This window comes from Pelmatolapia mariae, linkage group LG4 (assembly GCF_036321145.2).
Source record: "Pelmatolapia mariae isolate MD_Pm_ZW linkage group LG4, Pm_UMD_F_2, whole genome shotgun sequence".
Lineage (NCBI taxonomy): Eukaryota > Metazoa > Chordata > Actinopteri > Cichliformes > Cichlidae > Pelmatolapia > Pelmatolapia mariae.
Window position 1 is genome coordinate 27,007,295 of NC_086230.1, and position 20,763 is coordinate 27,028,057.

Consider the following 20,763-nt stretch of genomic DNA (forward strand, 5'->3'; position numbering starts at 1 on the left):
TGTTAAACTCTTTATTTTCCTCTCAATATTAAGGGCAAATGACATATTACCGGAAACAAGTACATCTGTAAAATATTACTGATTATTGTACACTCCACTACTTTAAAACCTCAGTTTAATATTAGTGGCAGTAGGGGGAAAACAAGAAATTTCTACTGTGACTGAGATAAATTACCCATCAAATCCTTTGCTTTCTGTCTCTTATCAGTTAGACAAATCCATATGCAAGGCCTGGAGACTATTTGGAGCCACTTTCTGGTGCTGATTTGATGTCCTATTTTACTCTCCCGTGTCATTTTCTCCTGCTTGCCATTGTCTTCTCCCTGCAGATATAATTCTGTACTTTTACGGTATTTCGGGAGTGAAAATAGTTGCAGCTTACAAACAGACAATCTGATTTGATTGAAAACACGTAAATCCCACGATGAAGGCATTCAATCTCACATCATCACTGACGCACTGCCGTCCCATAAACCCAATTCTTAATCCCAAAGCCTCCCCCCCCCCCTTTTTTTTGTGGTCAGTGTGCCACCCATCGCCATAAATCCCTCTCCTCCGCATCAGTCTCACCCCGCCCCCACTCCATTGTGCATGTGAGTCTCCAGGGATGTATCTGAGTTCAGCCACAACTGGCATCCTTAGGCTATAACCTGTTCTGTTGTGAGGGTTGCACTTGCACGACTAAATATCTGGACAAGGGTCACACAAGCATCAAGCAGAACAGTGCAGCCTACTGGTCAGATGTGATTGTCATAGCCTACTCTGCGGTTCTGCTGCTGGTAAAGGATATTACTGAGCGTCATCTTATTTTTGGAAGAAGTTCACGTCTGCGTTCCTGGAGAGAAAGCGTTCTTAACCAAACCCTCGAAAACACGGGGCACAACCGGACAAGTGGAAGCCATGAAAACAGTGCCAAAGGATGATATGAAATATAAAGGAAAAGAAAAAAGGAATGAATATTCAGAACATTGATATTTAATCGAAAACTGATTGAAAACTGATCACTTTGACCAGCTTCACAATATTGATTTGGGGACTGAAAACACTGTATTCTTAGTTGCTGTGGAGAACGCCTGACAGCTGCGGACTTTAAAAGTTTTTTTGGTTCTTTTTCTCCGCCTATCATATTTCTTCTGCATTTGAAAATCCAGGCTCCTGCGTACGGGACCCATCTGAATCCTGTCTGAACTGCCTGCAAGCGCACCGCTTATGCAGAAAACTGAAAAGCATGTTGATTGCCACCATACAGGAGCTATTGCATTCCATTACGGTCATGTAAATAAAACCATTAAAAGGATATAATAGAAAAGTGCGCGCTCTCGGCGAAGCGCAGCATCAGCACCAGCAACCGATGCGCGTCCCCGCCCCGGTAGAGGCTGCCCGAGATCCCGGGAAGAGGAGTTGGAGCCGCGCGAGTTAAAGTTGGGCTAAAGGGGGGTGAGAGGATGCTGCAGAACAATCTACGATCTAATTAACATAGCATATGTGGATAAACGTGTCCTAAGTGAAGGATGACTTGCAAAACACTGAGCATATGCCTCTTGTTTTGGGGGTTTCAACATTGCTCATCACGTAAGTCTTGTGAAACAGCAATTATTCATCTACTGTCGCTTGCTAGAATATGATTAAAAATATTTCAGGGTGTATATACATGCATTATCTGCAGACTGTTTAGTGTCGGATCATACGCTGACGAAAAAGTTGCATTCTAACACGCGATAACCTGATGAGTGAAAAATACCACTGGAGGGCAAAATGTAGCCTGAGATGTTGGGATGTTTGAAGGGCAACGCACGCTGCGACGAAACCGGGCATTGTGTTAAACGGACACGATTTCATTTTCACGGCTTGTTTTTGGCTACTGAACATTTCAAAGCACGAAAAGTGTTGAAGCAAACCACGTCGGTCCTGCATAAGGTGCGCACGGCGATCCCCCTTTGCACTGGACTGTCTGCATTGCAGTGCTTTCTCCCAGCCTGCACGCAAGTTTCTGCAGCGTGCGGGCTCAACTCTATTTTATTTTAAAAGCGTAGTGCTGTCTATGTTGATTCAAATATAATAATATACACACACAGTGTATCTTCTTGTTGGCGAAAATCGGTTGAGCGATTTTTAATAGCAACGTTTGAGAGAGCAGGGCTCAGCGTCCTGACCGGGACCAGCCCACTGCAGCACTTTTTTTTGGGAAACCTAGGTGTCCATGAGCTGCCCAGAAAGCGCTGCATCTCGCTTTTAGCTTGCTGGGAAATTAACATCTGCTATAAGACTACTGAAGTGCTTCAGTTGTCTTGCAGGTGAGAGAATCGGGAATACGTTTGTGGGGATATGTTTGGGGCTAAAATTGGGTAAGGGTAAACACCCACCTAGACCCATTCACCAAAGCTTGAATGCATACTGATAAGCGTTATGTGTGATGTCACTGTCAAGATGACCTCAGAGGGTCTTCACTGCTTCTTAAACGCATACTTCCAGAAACTGGCTCATTAGTTTAGGTAAGAAGGATGGAGGATGGACTAAGTTATGACTTCCTGTCACTTTGGAATGTGAAATTCAGAGATTTCTCCTTATGAGAAATTATAACTTTGCTATACAGGAACAATTTTTTTTTATTTTGAAAAAAATAAATAAATAAATGTTTCTCTGTGAGCCACGCTGACTGCAGAAGGTGAACAGAGAAACCAGTTTGTCAAGTGCATTAGTTTGCTGATTGCCAATCAATAAGTTGATGTCTCTGTGCTTTATCTACAAAAGTTCTGTTGATAGTTTAATGTGGGCCCTCCGGTCTGCTGTGGTGACATGCACAGTGGAGCTGTGCCAGAATAAAATGGAGCCTTAGATCTCAGAGCACTCTAAATCATCCTGGGGTGAGGCTGAAACTCACTCTCTGAAGTGAGAGTGTGTGTGTATGTGTGTGTGTGAGGAATAAGAAGGTGGAATACATGTAAATAAATCTAAAGTTTATAGTCTGAATAACAAGGAACTAATTCTTTGGTTCATGAGAGGGGAATTGATATCTAAAGAAGCTATAATAGTCATTTAGATTTAACTTTAAGTCTCAGCAGAACTCTGATATTCTGTAGTGTTTGTAGTTTTGGTCCTTGGTAGTCAGGCACCACCCACTGTGATGTCTGCCCAAATATGAATAATTTAGCAAAACCTCTCTTGCAGAACATGTTATATTTCGGCCACTCTTATGTACTGCTTTGTTGCAGTATGTTTTGGTATGTTTGGAGATGCCCGCATTCAGTGGATGTCTTCACTCAGACAGGGTTGCTGAGCGAATCGTCAGCAGCCATGCATCACAGAGCAGCGTCAGTCAAAGGAGGTGCCTCTGCATACTGTATGTAACCGGCAAAAACGATGTGTCAGCCCAGACAGGCCTACCCACACTAGCGGCAGAGTGATATTTCAGCATGAGTGGTGCTAGAGCTCTACACAGCTACACTGTTCTCCACAGCCTCTTAATGATAAACGGAGAAATAGACTACCCCGTGTGGTGCACAGACGGGAGGGGGTGCAAAATCACAAGTAGCAGGGTACACAGGCTTCAGGTACGCTCTAACTGCTGCAGCATGACAACGCCCAATAGGGAAGAGACAGGCAGAGAAGGCAGAGAAGATTATGCGATGATGATGATGAGCAAGAGTAATGGGATACAGTGAAAGCACGGAAGATTGGAGGGTTTTTAGAGTTGGGGTGGAGATAAAGAAAGTGGTATCAAAATGAGGGAAAGGAAGTGAGACAGTGAATAGGTCTGGGTGCGGAGTGCGTGACATGCTTTTCATAGAAAGGAGGAGCTGTGTGACCTAGGTTACCGTGATGCAGTCTAAGATGAAGCTGTTAAAGTCAAACACCATTTCATTTACTAGTAACTGAAGAAGTTCAAGAAGTAATTACTCAAGCTACTAGTAGCAAAGGAGCTTTACTTATGTGATTGCATCTCAAAACCTCAAAGTATATGTATTTTTTGTGGGACTGGACATTTGAGGGTGTGGTTCACTTGAAATGGCTTTAGAGCACAGCAGTAAAGTAATGCAGCAGAGATCTGTTATTGATCATCTGCAGAATAGCAGGCATTTCTGTATCACAAAGAGAGAGAAAGCCATTAGAGAAGAAGCTGAATCAGAAAGTCAAGGTCATATTTCCCTTGCTCAGCACATTTCCTCTCTCTGAATGTGCAGCATGCCCTTGGAGAGATGTGGACAGAACTCATTAAAGTTGTTTAAAATTTCAGACTGTGCTCCACTTGTCCTCATCTAGCTCCATTTGCAGTCAGTATACTAACTCTGCTAACATGCCTTGTCCTTAGCTGCTGGTTACCATGCCTTCTTCTGTACTCCATGACCTCCACGAATGTAAAACAATGATTAAAACTCCTGTTTAGTAGTAAACAACTCCCAACATTTAAGAGAGGATTATACTGACACTGGTGGAAGGTCAGATTGGAGCTTCTTCCATTTCAGTAATAGTTATACACAAGCAAGATTGAAACATTTTATTTATTTATTGATGCACCTGCTTTGTCTTTCATTGAAAAAATAATATCCCTCCAGGATTTTGGTTTATCTATTTTAAATGTCTTAAGAGTCTCAAGGAGCATATTTTGGCACGTAAAATGAGAAACTGTTTCTTTTACAGCTGGAGGTGAGGGCATCAGCCATTTATCCCCAGCCACGACAGAAGCAAGATTAGGTAGAATTATGGTCACTTTTAACAGCCCTCAAGCAGGGAGCAAGTCTGAGCAGATGCGTGATGGCCCCATTAGCCTCATAACCACATGTACAATAGCAAAGCAGCATGACAGCGCTCGTTCTCTCTCTCTCTTTATATATTATATATATATATATAATAATACATTTTATTTGAGGATGCCTTTCTAAAACACAAGGTCACCTTACAAAGAAAAGAAAAATATCAATAAAACAGTAGATTAAAATACATTAAAACACAAAAAAAAGTCAGATCTGTATTGAGCTGTGACTTAAATAAGGTAAGGGAATCTATATTTCTTATGACAGGAGGAAATGAGTTCCAGAGCCGAGGAGCAGAGCGACTGAAAGCTCTGTTCCCCGTAGTGATAAGACAAGCAGAAGGACCAACAAGATGAATGGCAGATGAAAATTTGAGAGAGCGGGAAGCAGTGGTAATATGAAGCAGATCACATAGATAAGGATCTGTTTAATTTCTGTTAAGTTTGAGAAAATTGGAGGAGAACCATGATCTCATCTCCATAAGACAGAAGGGATGAATTAGGTTTGGAGGAAATGTAGAGCTGGGTGTCATCAGCATAACAATGAAAACTGATATTATATTGTAAATGTATTATTATTATTATTATTATTATTATAGTTAATATGTGTTTATTTTAATCTGCAAAAAAACAAACAACAAAACAATACTAAAGGTATTAGTGCTTTGCTTTGAATTTAATTTAATTGATCCGAGTAAATGTGTCCCCCAGAGAATGCCGTAACTGCTAATTAATCTCCAAGTGGTGTTTTCTTATCTAGCTGTGCAGGAGTGCCTGCTCTTGTTATTCATTTCGAATGGTGCATTGTTATAAAAAGCACCTTTTTAAAACACCTTCTGACGTTGGTGTTGTCCCTGTTTTCACTGCAGGAGAATGTACCGATCCACTCATCTCCGGGCTGTATGCGTCCTCCTTCCTGGCCTCTTCCAGATATAACTTTCTGTACTCTGCCAATTTTGCCAAACTATATGGTAAGTTCTTGTAATGTAGAGCCAGTCCTTAACTTTATGCTAGTTATATTTGAGACCTGATTTGCAGCACAAATTCACCGTAGTACCAATAAAGGTACTAAGGTAAATTGAATCCTCTCTTCCATTCAGATCCACTATCTATAAGCCATAAAGTGAGGGACTCTATCTTAAAGTGACAATACTTTCAATGGAAATGAAGAGAATATGATATAATTTATTAAAACAAATCCTGCTACAAAAACATAAAATCATGTTTTATTATTTTTTAATTTGATTGAACCTACTTTTAGCAAAGGAAGCTATTTTTTAACAAAGTTAACAACTGGCAGGTAAAATAGAGTGTTTACCAGCTATGATGCAGGTATTTCAAACACAGTTTGATGAGTAGTAGCAGTACATTACATACTGTGTAATCATTTCAGTAAGATTTAAGGTTAGCTCTGTAAGGTCACAGTTGTATTTCCAGTTATTTGATTCTTGCCAAATTTGATCAAATCTTTCGTTTTCATGCCCTCAGGCAGCAGTGGCTGGTCCCCTTCCCCAAGGGACAGACAGCCATGGTTGCAGATAGACTTGGGCAGGAAGTACAGACTGGTGGCAGTTGCCACTCAGGGGACCTTCAACTCATATGACTGGGTCACCAAATACACTCTGCTCTACGGAGATCGACCAGACTCCTGGACACCGTACATCATGAAAGGAGGCAACTCTGTAGGTGTCACTGGGCCCTAATGGCCGTGGTGGGATGAAAGCCATAAAAGGGATGAGTCGAGGATTAACTAGTCAAATGTAATCTCTATGGCAGATTTTGGATTCAGTGGGTGTTCCATTATATTCATTGCCACAGGCTGAAAAACAAAGACAGCACAGAATATTATCACTGACAAAGCTAATCTCATCATCAATTCATCATCGCCTCTTAATAAGGCTTTAACACCATAGCAGTGGCTCAATAACTCTCCACTCTTCTCCTGTCTCATCTGTTTGCAGACGCTGCCTGGTAACTGGAATTATTATCAGGTGAAGAGGAATGTCTTCCATTACGCCTTTACTGCTAAACATATTCGTCTGCTGCCTCTGGCATGGAACACAGAGAATGGAGGGAAGATTGGTGTGAGACTGGAGCTGTTTGGCTGCCCTTATGGTAAAAATGACTGAAGGATGCTCTACATGGATTTCCTGATTCTGACTGACATCCAGCAGTTAACCATAGCTCTTAACTATATTTTTAAAACATGCCAAATGTGCTATACTAGTTCCATATTCTTTCATAAGCGACTACTCTCAGTACTCTTCAGTTGTTTGAATGCATTACGCAAGCTAAAGTGCCAAACAATTTCAAGGAGCTCAAGGACATGAGCCATGTAGCATACTTGCCACATTACTGTTTTAAACTGAATCAGGTTGAAATTTTGTTGCAGATTCCTATGTGCTACAGTACAATGGAGATGACTCAGTGGTCTACAAGTATCCTGAAAAAAAGTCCCGTACGCTGCAGGACCACATTGCCATAAACTTCAAGACTCTGGAGCAGGATGGCCTTCTTTTGCACAGTGAAGGGATTCAGGGAGACCTCTTTACCCTGGAGCTGAAGAAAGGCCGGCTTTACCTGCACATCAGTCTTGGTACAACCAGCATTAAAAAATTGTTTTACATTTATTGTAACCAGGAACTAAAAACTTTGTAACAGTAACATCCATCTCAGAGATAACCTGAAACAAAGCCGAATTGTCACGGTAGGGACCTTGGTATTGCTGGTTAGGTTGTTGAGTTAGGTCTTTCAGTTATGCCAAATATCTTTACATGCTTTGAACATTTTTATTCAGTTCCTTCCATGCTGTGTTTGCTCTTGGTTTTTCAGGAAGCAGTAATGTACACAAAGTTAATGGACGGACTACACTGACCGCTGGCAGCCTTCTTGATAATCTCCACTGGCACTATGTCACAATCAAACGTTATGGTCGACAGGTGAACCTCACAGTGGACAGTCAGACAGTGACAGCAATATGTAATGGAGAATTTACTCATCTGGATCTCGATAAACAGGTACTGTCTGGAATATATTCTCCTTTAACTGCAGAAATATTAGTGAATGTAGGACAATGCTCTGGGTATCTGACTGTCTTAATACCCGATGCTTAGATCTATGTAGGAGGAGTAATAGAGCAAAACATGCCTCACCTCCCTTCCACACCAAATTTTGCGGGCTGTATGGAAAACGTCTTCATCAATGGCATCAATGTCATCGACAAGGCCAAGAGAGAAGATCCCGACATCCATATACCAAGAAGGGTAAGGCTCTACGATAACTCTAATCCATTATATAGCAACTTCACCATTTTGGGTAATTGCCTTCATAATTTGCAGCTTCACCCAAATTTGTCTGTTTTATGTTCATAGTGGACTCACAAGCACTGTCATTCATTTCAGCGTGGCTAATGAGGTCGATTTTCTCTCTCCATCTAGAAAAAGATGCATTTTACCTGCCGTGACATTTTGCTGAAACCAATGACCTTCGCTGGGCCCAACAACTACCTGCAGGTGCCAGGGTTCTTCAGGAGGCCCCGCATGTTTGTCAAGTTCAAGTTCCGCTCATGGGACTACACAGGGCTCCTGATGTTCACACGTTTTGCTGATGATCTGGGTGCTCTTGAGCTGGGTCTGAGCGAGGGACAGATCAATGTCACTATATTCCAGCCTGGCAAGAAGAAAATTCAGTTTGCTGCTGGTAGGCTTTTCTCAGACACATATTAATGATCAAGAAACAGACCTCACAGCCCATTGCTCGCCAGTGGTGCTAGTTTCAGTCAATATGCAAATTTACTCTTTATAAGGGTGGGGAAACCTGCAGTCAGCTGAGACTGAAGCAGTCCATTGGATGAGTGACGAAACGTTTCTTCCACTGAAAACATTATGTCCAGATGAACAGAATCAACTTTTTGCAACTTTGTTAAAATAAGATTATTAATAAATCACATTTTGATTGTTTGAAATCCACAGTGGTGGTATACACAGGCAAAATCACAAAACAGTATCATTGTCTAAGATCTTATGGACGTAAATGCATGGAGGGTCAGGAAAGCTCCATAACAGAGACATACTATAAAATTTTAGTTTCTCCACGTTTAAATATTTTCTGCCCCTAAACTCTAACTGGACAATTCATGGCAACCTTTACCTAACAACTGAAAGAATGGTTAGCATTATGCACGTGATTTTTGTACTGATAATATGTACAAAAACAACTGTACATATCTGTACTGATAACATAACATGACGGCATCACAAAGGGCTTCGTCTTGTTCCACAGGATACAGACTAAACGATGGTTATTGGCATTCAGTGGATTTGGCAGCCAGAGACAACCTGCTAACTCTCACTATTGATGAGGAGGAGGGCTCACCACTAAAGATCACCAACCCTTTCACTATTCGGACAGGCGACCGCTACTTTTTTGGAGGTGAGTCGATTTCTCAGATAACTGCTAACAACAAAAAGATCACATAGATCAAATCTGTGCTCATCAAATCTTACAAAATTTGCTTTCCTCCATTTAGGTTGTCCAAAAACTAATAACACAGTCAGGAAATGTGAAACCAAGCTGAATCGCTTCCATGGCTGCATGCAGCATATCTTCATAGACAACGAACAGCTCGATATTGACATTATTCTGATGCGACAGTGGGGAAGATATGCTGAGCTGCTGTTGGGCACCTGTGGGATCACTGACAGGTGAAACACACTATTAGTCATTCAGGAAACCTGACTGATTCAGTTTAATTAAAAAGATACTAATACAGCACTGCAATAATGAGTTATTAGTGTATGTCATACTGAATCATTTATCATATTTATTAATAACCCATGTTTGTGGACTACGTGGCCCCACATTGCTATCAGACATAATTGGTTTGGTGTGTCTGGTTTTTAAAAGTAACTTGACCTCATAAACTCTGTCTAAAGGAACTTGGCGGGACAAAAATATCACAAAAGGAGAATAGGATGGTGAAAAAAACATAGGTTATTTATGTAAGTCGCTCACTTTTGCAATAACCAAAAACTTAGTATAATAATCTCTTTTGTATGCAGATGTACTCCAAATCCATGCGAGCACGAAGGTAGATGCATCCAGTCCTGGGATGACTTCATCTGCCTGTGTGAGAATACAGGCTATAAAGGAGAAGTGTGTCACATGTGTAAGTGCTAGCTGATAATTGCAAAACGCCAACACTTTCTTAAATAAATGACACCTTGCTTGTGTTATTTATACTCCTTATTATAATAAATTGCTCCATTATTTCCCCAAACAGCGGTTTATAAAGAATCATGTGAGGCCTACCGACTCAGTGGCAAGTATTGGTCTGGAAACTACACCATCGATCCTGATCTCAGTGGGCCATTGAAACCATTTGAAGTGTACTGCAAAATGAAATGTAAGTAGTCATTGTTGCTAATAACGCATGGCTGCAGCAGCACTGTGTTCAGTGTTTGATGTTTTATCTGTAGGTTGCGAAAAGAGGGAGAAAAAAAAAGTCATGCTATTATGTGAGGGTAATGAGAAATGTGCACTGAAGTTTCAAGGGAAATTAAAAAAAGGGTTTATATAACAAGAGAGATCCAGCTGTTGCTCTCTTTGCATCTGTCTTGTAAAACTTTTCATCCTCTGCTTCCTCCATATTATTATAGAGGAAGATATTATTATATAGTAAATTTCTTTTTAGTGTTTCATCATGTTCCTTACTTTTCCCCCATTATTCTCTTTGATCCTTTTCTGATTTGACTTACATCTATCAAACCTTTTTGCAGCATATAAAGCTTGGACAGTGATACTGAGTGATCGAGTAGAAGGTACTAAGGTGATTGGGAGTTCAATCGACAAGCCATATATAGGAGATGTCAACTACTGGAATGCCTCCTGGGATGAAGTCACTGCTCTTGCAAACACCTCCATGTACTGTGAACAGTGGATAGACTACTCATGCTATAAGTCCCGTCTCCTCAATACCCCCAGTAAGTAGGATGAGACAGATTTTAATAGCGTGCAGATGATCAATAAGCAAGAAAATATTGAAAATGAATTCATGTTTCAAACACAGATTCAATTTCTTTTTCAAAATAGATGGAAGGCCTTTCACTTACTGGATTGGTCGCAACAATCAGAGCCATTATTATTGGGGTGGGACATTCAGAGAAGTCAAAAAATGCGGCTGTGCTGTCAATCAAACCTGCGTCGACCCCAAGTTTCAGTGCAACTGCGACGCTGACTATAGACAATGGTGAGAGAAGAACACACTGAACGTGTTTACCTTGTAACTTTGACATTAATCATTTTCTTTGTGGCTTTTCAGGTACTCGGACAAAGGCTACTTGGACTTTAGAGACCATCTGCCTGTGAGGAGGGTGGTGGTCGGGGACACCAACAGGACCGGCTCAGAAGCACATTTCACAGTTGGGCCACTCCGCTGCCATGGCGACAGTGAGATTAAATATTATGGCTTTCGCTAACACATATGCTCATCTCTAGTGTATCAAGGGGTTCTGAGTTGTTTTTCTCCAAATTTATTTCAATGTTTTCCACAGGAAACATCTGGAACACCATAGCCTTCACAAAGCCCACTTACATAACATTCCCCACCTTCAGGCCTGGAACAACTGTTGACATCTCTTTCCACTTCAAAACCTATCGTGACCATTGTGTCTTCCTGGAGAACTCTGATGATCATCTTAGAAACTTTATAAGAATAGAGCTCAATAGTGAGTGGGTTCATCTGTTAGAAGGAAATTCTCAAGTTTATCCTATTAGAACTGTACATTTTATAAAAGTATTTTGTTAATTGTATCTTTTCTTTTCTTCCAGCCACCCAGGATCTTGCATTTGTATTTATGGTTGGCGATGGCATCCTTAATGCGACCCTACACTCTCCTGTGCCACTTAATGACAACGAGTGGCATTTCGTTCAGGCCGAGCTTAACGTGAAGTTGGCTCGGATTAAGGTAGATTATCAGCCATGGGCAGTCAAACGCTTCCCACCTCAGACTTTTATCACCATGAAGTTCACACATCCTCTCATTGTAGGTAGGTTTCCTGAGGTGCACTTGGAAATTTCAAAATATAAAAACAACACAAATTAAATCAATTTAATGTGTCCTCTAGCCACTGATACAAGTATTCTTTGTCACAGGTTCAGCCAACCGTACCTTGAGACCTTTCTTGGGCTGCCTTCGAGGGTTGCGGATGAATGGCGTGCCTCTCGATTTAGAAGGGAAAGTAAACGAAGAACAGGGCATAAGGAGGAACTGTACTGGGCAGTGTCTTAATGCTACCATACCATGTCGGAACAGCGGGCAGTGTATCGAGGGATACGCTTCCTATACTTGTGACTGTAACAATACAGCCTTTGATGGTTTCTACTGCCATAAAGGTAAGTTATGTTCAGCACAACAAAAGTTAAACACCTTAAACCTGGTAAATGTAATGAAATGCAGACTGAAATCTAATAATTTTTTTTCTAAGATATCGGAGCTTATTTTGAGATTGGATCATGGATGAAGTACAACATACGAAAGAAGCCAGTATCAGATGAAGCAGCGTGGGCCAACTGGATTGACCCGCACTACGACAATTTCAGTCTCGGCTACAACGATACAGCAGATGACATAGAGTTCAGTTTTAGCACTGTTCACACACCAGCCGTGTTGCTCTACATAAGCTCCTTCGTCCAGGACTACATCGCTGTCGTCCTCAAGACTGATGGTATGGAAAACTAAGAAACAATACTTGTTGAGAATGGGAAAGTCGTAACTTTGCGCATAATCTCATTTTTAGGACAGCGTAGTGATTTTATTCACTTGTTAGAGTTATTCAGCAAAACAGTACTGTATGCTATTGATTTACTCTCTTGCCTCTCCCCTCAGGTAGTGTAGATCTGAGGTATAAGCTGGGAGTCATAACACACAAGTACCAGCTGACTCACAGAAACCTGGCAGATGGATTCCCTCACTATGTGAACATAACCAGACACAACAGAACCATCAAAACCCAGGTTCAAGCTCTCATTGCTCCCACTGTGTACAATGTGATCTGTGGTTTAGATTACCTTCTGTGAAATCATTTTCACAGATCAACTCACTGAACTTCCCCAAGAGAAGCAGAATTTTCCTACAAATTATAAGAACAGTGATCTACACAAATGTTCAAGTAATAGTTTTACATTTGGGGATTAGATTTGGGGTCAGGTAAAAAGGCTGGAATCTTTACCTTTGATAAAAGCCAGGTTGGTAGCCTCACATTTATTACTTTCATATGTCACCTCAGAGAATGTCTTCAAAAATAGTGCTTTTTATTTGGAAGTGCTCTATCTGTAGCTGGTTAACTGTTTATAATCATTGATGCTGGTCGTACTATAGGCATGTAATGGTGTCTTTTTATTCTGCAATGTCCCCTTGAGGTGTAAAAACAAATGTTTGTCTATCCATAGGTGGATTACATGGAGCCTATAGTGGAAAAGATAACCTTAGTGGAAGATGCCAGGTTTGACTCTCCAAAGTCCATGTTCATGGGCAGAGTGATGGGTAAAAGGCTTATTAACTATTTTTCATTAATAACATCTTGCTGCATGAATTTTATTTTATTTTTTGTTTAATCAGATCCTGATCTCATGTTTAATTGCTGTATCATTTCCTTCAGAGGTTGGCGACATTGACTACGAAATCCAGAGGCATAATGCTCCAGGCTTCATAGGCTGCATATCTGGGGTCAGATATAATGTCTATGCACCTCTGAAGACCCTGTTCCGTCCAAACGAAACAGATCCTCCAGTACAGACGCACGGCTATGTCTCTGAGTCTAATTGTGGTGCCTTCCCTCCTGTCCTCGGTTATGTACCGTGGGAGGCCGACCCCTGGTTTACTGGAATAGGTAGAAGTTTATTTTTCATAGTGTAATTCTCATGAAATAAAGGCATTATTGTTTTTTGTTCATTTCCTGAACTGTGCATCTGTCTCTCTTACAGAGTATATTTATATCCATGATGACCTAGGTCTATTTTGGATAACAGGTAAGAATCATTTTTATCTTGAAGTTGTACAAAACGTGTAATGTGACATTTAGTAGTTTATTTCATTTAATCTAAAGCACCACTCATGTCCTTCATTTCTGTTTTACTCTTTTTCCCGTGCCCCAGATGGCACAAATGCTGTTTCAAATTCTCTCTTAGTTTTTCCTAAAATCCTCTAATCCAAAATTAGAGCAGAGTTGTCAGAGTCTGACAGGAGCTTTTCAGTGGTTGATTCTTTCTGAAGGCTGAATTTTATTATATGTGGAAAAACAAAACATAGAACATAATTACAGTAAAGTAAATAACTATTTTTCAAGCATTTCAGTCATACCAAAAGATAGTGTTGACTATATTTGAGTGCATTCAGGTATACTGATTAAATAAGGAAAATTAGTGCAATGTATGAGTTATTTGATATATATATATATATATATATATATATATATATATATATATATATGTATATATATATATATATATATATATATATATATATATATATATGTATATATATATATATATATATATATATATATATATATATATATCTATATATATATAATTAATAGCCATGAGTGTTGGACCGTACTTGCAACACAGAGATATAAGCTAGGTATTTGTTATATAATCAACATGAATATTATAATGAGAACATGGACGTGGAGGACATGCACTGAGAGCAGATGAGCAGCCTGCAGCATAGTATCACAGATGAAAAAAAAAATTAGAGCAGGTCCCCCTGATGAGCAGGAGAGGCTGGAGTCTCAGGATTAAACTGCAGCACAGAGACTCCCTGCTCCATCCCTGTCTGAGACCTTTACCGGATCAGCTATATTTAGTCTGCATGGTCCCAGCTTACTGCTCATCATTGATAGATGCTTTAGCTTAATAAATCATTTTGCTTCTGAGATATTATGCTAATACTGGACATCAGCATGTCATTAAAGATTAATGCAACATTCGGCTATGCTGACAAAGGTCCCTCCCAGATATCAGACATCTTCTCTGTCTGATATATTGTCATAGATAAAATGGTTATGACTCAGAAATTACACCTCCTGTTTTAATATTACCAATGAAATAAAATGCTAATCTCTACTGACAGAAAAAAACGTTCACAGAGATAATAAGACCTGAATGCTCGAGCTCTACAGTGAATGATCCAGTGGCTCTGTTATGCTCTGGGGGATATTTAGTCAGCCTGATTTAGATTCCCCTTTTACTCTTTGAGGGAATAGTCACTGCAATCAGAACAACATACATCTTGTGGAAGGACGGTCTTCCTCATTTTAGACTGAGGTAAACGTACAATGAAGTTTTAGTGAAAGAATTCAACACCATTTTAGGACACTTTATGTTGATTTTTCTTCCATTTTCTACCCTTCTATATCTTTCCAAGACACATAGAAATACTGTAGAACATCAGAAGTTATCTTTTTTTATACTTCACAGACCATTCTCTGTAACCATTTGCTGTGTTTATGAGCCTAAGGCGCTGAGAACATTTTATTGGCAGAAAGGCTGGCAAACACTGTTGATGTTTTGCCATTTCATTACACGGCGAACACTCTGAGTGACAAAAAACCTCCACACACCTACAGGCAATTTAATGCCATGATTGCACTTACTGAATTGTCAAATATTAAATGTGGTTGTTCTTCAAGCTCATGTACAGCTGATCTCTGAATACTTACAAGCACTCTCTTTTAAGATGAAAAACCATGTTTGTAATATGGTCTTTCATCTTGAAGTTATAGTTGATGTCATTTCAATCTGATGCAAAAACTCATTTATCTCTTTGCTACAGCTGGATTAGAGAAAGTCCATCTTCAAAGTCCATATTCATTTAGCAAATTCTAAATGCAGCTGCTTGGGAACTAAGGACAAAGTGCTTATCAGGTCACTCCAATCTTCAGAAAATTCCTCTAGCTATCTGAAAATGTCCTCTGGCTTACTAAGACCATGCTTCAGAGAGTGCAGATCATATTTTCAGATTTTCAGTTTCAGATCATATTTTAAATATATCAAATCCAACAAAGGATTACTGAGGAGGAAGAGAGGAGAAAGTGTATGGAGAGGATGAAGAGTGGTTATTCAGATGACAGAAGTGTGTAGGGATGAAGTCAGGAGTGACAGAGAAGTATGTGAGGGTGTTGCAGGACATGCATGAGGACAGTGAGACAGTGGTGAGGTGTGCGGTAGGAGTGACAGATGGGTTCAAGTTGGGGGTGGGATTAGCTCAGGGATCAGCGCTGAGCCCCTTGTTGTTTACAATAGTGATGGACAGGCTGACAGATGAGGTCAAGCAGGAGCCTCCATGAATGTTTGCAGATGATACTGTGATTTGTATTTGAGAGTAGGGAGCAGGCCTAAAAGAGTCTATAGAGATGGAGGTATGCTCTGCAGAGAAATGAAAGTCAGCAGAGGCAAGACAGAGGAAAAATGAGAATGAAAGGAAGGCAAGAGAGGTGAAGAAGAGTGTGCAGGCCAGGTGGAGTGGGTAGAGGCAAGTGTCAGGTGAGATTTGTGACAAGAGTGAAAAGGAAGGTTGGTAAGATGATAGTGCAATCTGCTATCATGTATAGTGCAGCAATAACAAAAAGACAGGAGGGACAGGTCAATTTGGAGATAAAAGTGAGAAAGGCAAGGCTGAGATCATTTGGACATGTGCAGAAGAGTGTATATGCTGAACAAAGTATGTTAAACATGGAGCTGTCAGGTAGGAAGAAAAAAAGAAGACCACAGAAAAAGATTTTTGGATGTAGAAAAGGAGGAAATGCAGAGAGTTATAGTGGGAGAAGATGCTGGTGATCGGGTTAGATGGAGGCAAATGATCCATTGTGTCCCCTAAAAGGAACAGGCGAAAAAAGAGGAAGAAGAGATAAAACCCAGAAAAGAATGTCTCGAAAGGCAGGTCTAATTCCAGTGAGAGTGCATTCAGTATTTATAAATCAAAATCATTTACCAGGTTATTTAATATTCCAAACCTTTAACTGGGCTTGCTATTAACCTTTTAAAATAAAATCAACATAGTATTTGTATAGTTATTAATTCAATTCAGTTCAACTCAAATTGATTCAATTCAATTTATATAGCACAAAATCACAACAACAGTTGCCTCAAGGCAGTTTATATTGTAAAGTAAAAACCCCCAAATGATACAAACAGAACAGAGAAAACCCAACAATCAGATAACCCCCTATATTTTTGTCTTTCTGTATGTTTTGATGACCTTTCACAGTAAATCACACTAACTAATTAAATCAGTAGCGTGAGCAGTGATTTCTTATTCAGAGAGACCAAAAAACCACACATGCGCAGAATGTAAACATCACACTTAAGATGTTACAGAATTAGATCACAGACTTCTGGCACAGCAGAAAGAAAGTGTGTTATGTCATCATAGGCGATATGAGACCTAAATTCATTTATTCCAACAGTTTGTCTTGTTAAGATAAGGAAGTTGTACCTATCTTTGTGTCAAGCAACACTTGCTTGTCATCAGTATTTCTTGGAGCAGCTTTTTCTTCCAGGTCTTGTGGATAATGCCTGACTCCTATTCTTGTCCTTCAGTTATTGTGATCCTGGCACTGCTGCTGCTCTTTGGAGGCCTGTACAGCATCTATGTGTATGCCTATCAGCAGAAGGGCAGTTACCATACCAATGAACCTAAAAACCTGGAGTCCCCCAGTAGCTCCAGACCCCTCACCGAGACTCTGAGGAGAGAAAAAAAGAAGCTTCCAGAAATTGAAGAGGAGTTCAGGAGCGACTAGCATCAGAGAACCTCTTGGACAGTGGTTGGGGTTTTGAGTGGGGTTTGGAGTGTGGGAATTAGCATCTACAAAACCACAGATACCTATATTAAGTTTTCTATTCTTTTTGTTTCCTGATTTTTTTAATTTACATTTTGGTTTCTGTTCCTTTGCCCAGTTGATTTGGATATGATGCCTGGTGCTCTACATAGTATGTATTTTGGTAAGTCTAGTTTTGCTGGGTTCAAAGTTCAAATCAAGCCCCGTGTTGCATGAGTAGCCAACAAGTCTCACACTGTATTGCAGGGTGAAATACTGAAGTGCCTCATCTGAGCAAGCTTGATCTGAAGTACCCATAATAGCTTATTCAGATTGGGATTAGTTTAGACACTGTGGGAAAGGATGTTTAATTAGAACATCAGATTTAAGTGTTTAGGCTTTAATTGAGTGAATTTTTTTTCTGAGCCATTTGTAAGACCGATGAAAACTACCAATAACCTACTGTATAGATTTATGCCATCTAAAATATACCTTTTGCTGACAATCTCTTCTGGAACCACTATCGACACCATAGTGCATAATCCATTTCGATTTTAAACAGTGAGAGCATCTGAAGAGGTGAACTAAAACAGTGCAAGGAAAATCAACACACAAAGCTGGTGTTCATGGATAAAAAAAAAGAAGAAAAGAAGCATCAACCGAAAAGGAATACACTGATAAGCATGGAGCTTTGTGATGATGAGCTTTGAGATGATACGTATAGATTCTAAAAGGTACATATGCTTATGTTTGTTGTATTGAAGCCTATAACATTGCATTACATATACAGTGTCAGTAGAAAGCAGCTTTGCCGATTACAGTATGCTCAGATTCAAAACACATTCTCAACCATGGGGGCTTTGGACATGAGAATGTGATGGTCTGAAGATACAGTACCTCTGGCTGTAGGAACTAACAGACTGTTGGTGTACTGCAGAATAAAAACAAAAAAAGTTCAAGTGATGAAGCTTGCCAGGGACAGAGTGACTAGATCTTATTTCTGGTTGCATATTATGATCAATCTGCCAATAGGTTGGTGCTACAGACGTTTGAGTCTCTAACGTCTCAGAGTGTCAGAACAAAAAGAGTATACATCCTTCCACAATCCTTTCTTTTTCAGTGAAAACAAATTTCAGGGAAAAGCTGCTATGGCCATATGGGAAGCATACATATAAACACACATGCACATACACACACACACACACACACACACACACACACACAATAACATATGTACAGAGGACCACAAAAATGTAAATGCTAATCTTTTTCTTTTAGCTCATATTGCTAAAATATTTTTCATTATATTGTAGTGCAGTAGCTGACCACAAAGTCATCACTGCTGCTGCTGCTTGTTTAGCTGCTTTCAGTGAAAAAGTGGAAAATTCTACAGTCACATGAAATTTTCATCTCTGGCAAGATGAAATATCATTTGATCTGTGGTGCAACCAAAGCTTAGGGCTATCATCACTCACTGCAGCTCCTTGTGTACACTAAAGCACTATCGTGTATGTGGAAAACAATGAAAAAAGTAACACATTTGCAACATATCAGCTATGCATATGTAGAGCATGAGCGCACTTTGCAGTAACATGCAATAATATTAGCTTCTTCCAGCCAACAATAATGTTAATGCCTCAGTTTAATTTGCTAATGCACAATAGCAAGTAGGATGCAATGAGTGTATACGTAACTATATGAATAATGTGTCAAGTGACTTGTTTTTAAAATTCCTTCAGTTTGTACAAGAAAAGCTACAGTCAAACGGAATGGTTTGAATGTATATCCTCAGACTGTGTAATGTATGAGCAGACACTACACTGAAGACCTGCTCTGTTTTTATTGTAGACTGCTTAGTACTGAAAGTAAAACTATTCATTGTAGCTTTTTAGAATGCTCAGGATAAAGAAAGTACAGTACTTGTTCTCTGTAGCACTAATACACCTCCAAAACTCAACATTGTTGGTTTTTCTTCCGTTACAGATGGACAGGACTGTGCGAAATTGTACAGTGAAAGAATGTACAGTAGATGTAAAAACTGCAATTACTGTAAAGGCACGACTTGCTAATAATGTATGAACATGTACAGATTTGGCCAAAACTGGCAAATACAGGCTCTATTTTTCAGAATGTACTTTAATAACACGAATGAGAGTGAAAATTGAGCAAACAGAGTGAAACTGATGGTTTGTGATGATCGAAGAATGATTTATGTTTTTGTTATTTGGACAATCGCCACATTAACAAACTTGGGTCAAATGTGCTTTGTTGCCTTTTAGCAAAGAGTCAACTTCTTTATCATATAAATGTATATATCTCACTGTATTCGTTGGTAAATGGACTGTAAGCATTCAGCATTAGCAGTGTCACATTATTGCACCTCACTAATTAATTCATATGTGGTCCCTGGAGCGTGTGTTTGTGTGGTCTGATGTTTTAATGTTTGTGTATTTACATTTTTCCCACCAAGATACAACCAGATGTTAAAATAATGACAAACGTGCACTCATGCCAACTATTCAGCTCACTTATTGTAGTGCACCAACAGTAGTACAGTGAGACAGTGTTCAGTATGGCTCCTATCTGCACAGGCATCACATGACCTTATCCTGAAGGGACCATCCTGCAGCCTCGTAATGGAGGAAAAGAAATGGGTAGGTTAAACGTCCAGTAGAGGGAGTCAGCCAGCTGGATGTTATCTAAGACAGGGTATGTGCTGACGATTTAAAATGTCAAACTTTCCGAGCATTGTTTAATGAGTTGAAGCTTAGATTAATGCCAGAATTTACAGGATTAAAAAAAGCAGATTCAAAGGGGCTTAAATTAGGCTTAATAAAAGAATTGTGATTTGTGTGTATTGTGTTCTGTTAGCACTTAGAGATTTTAGTGTCTATAAAAGCCTTAAAAATCTGCAGACACCCTGTGAACAGTGATATCATGTCTGAAATCATATGAAGAGTAGGCAGGTTAGATTTCTCTGCAACATCAAACTAAATCCTTCTGGAACAAATTCTAGAAATGAAGATTACAGTTATGTTTTGATCACCTTGAAGTGTAGATTATTTTTCTGTTCTCTCTGCTCGAGGTTGTTTTGTAATAGTTTCACTGTAAATGACCATAACTGTGTAAAGCAAGGCAAAGTCAAACTCAATAAATGAAGCTTGAAGGAAATCAATGTGTTGTTTGAGCTTTCA

General features: G+C 39.7%; 1 protein-coding gene across 1 annotated transcript; it reads left to right on the forward strand.

Moving 5' to 3' along the window:
• Positions 1-622: 622 nt before the first annotated feature.
• Positions 623-20,731, forward strand: cntnap1 (contactin associated protein 1). Its single transcript, XM_063472228.1, has 24 exons — positions 623-1,572; positions 5,620-5,721; positions 6,239-6,432; positions 6,712-6,865; positions 7,143-7,346; positions 7,583-7,767; positions 7,864-8,013; positions 8,188-8,449; positions 9,032-9,181; positions 9,279-9,453; positions 9,811-9,917; positions 10,032-10,154; positions 10,528-10,731; positions 10,841-10,997; positions 11,070-11,197; positions 11,302-11,475; positions 11,579-11,797; positions 11,904-12,143; positions 12,236-12,475; positions 12,637-12,764; positions 13,200-13,293; positions 13,409-13,639; positions 13,734-13,778; positions 17,352-20,731. The coding sequence occupies exons 1-24, from the start codon at positions 1,512-1,514 to the stop codon at positions 17,549-17,551; spliced, it is 3,927 nt and encodes a 1,308-aa protein (XP_063328298.1). The 5' UTR covers positions 623-1,511; the 3' UTR covers positions 17,552-20,731.
• Positions 20,732-20,763: the final 32 nt, after the last annotated feature.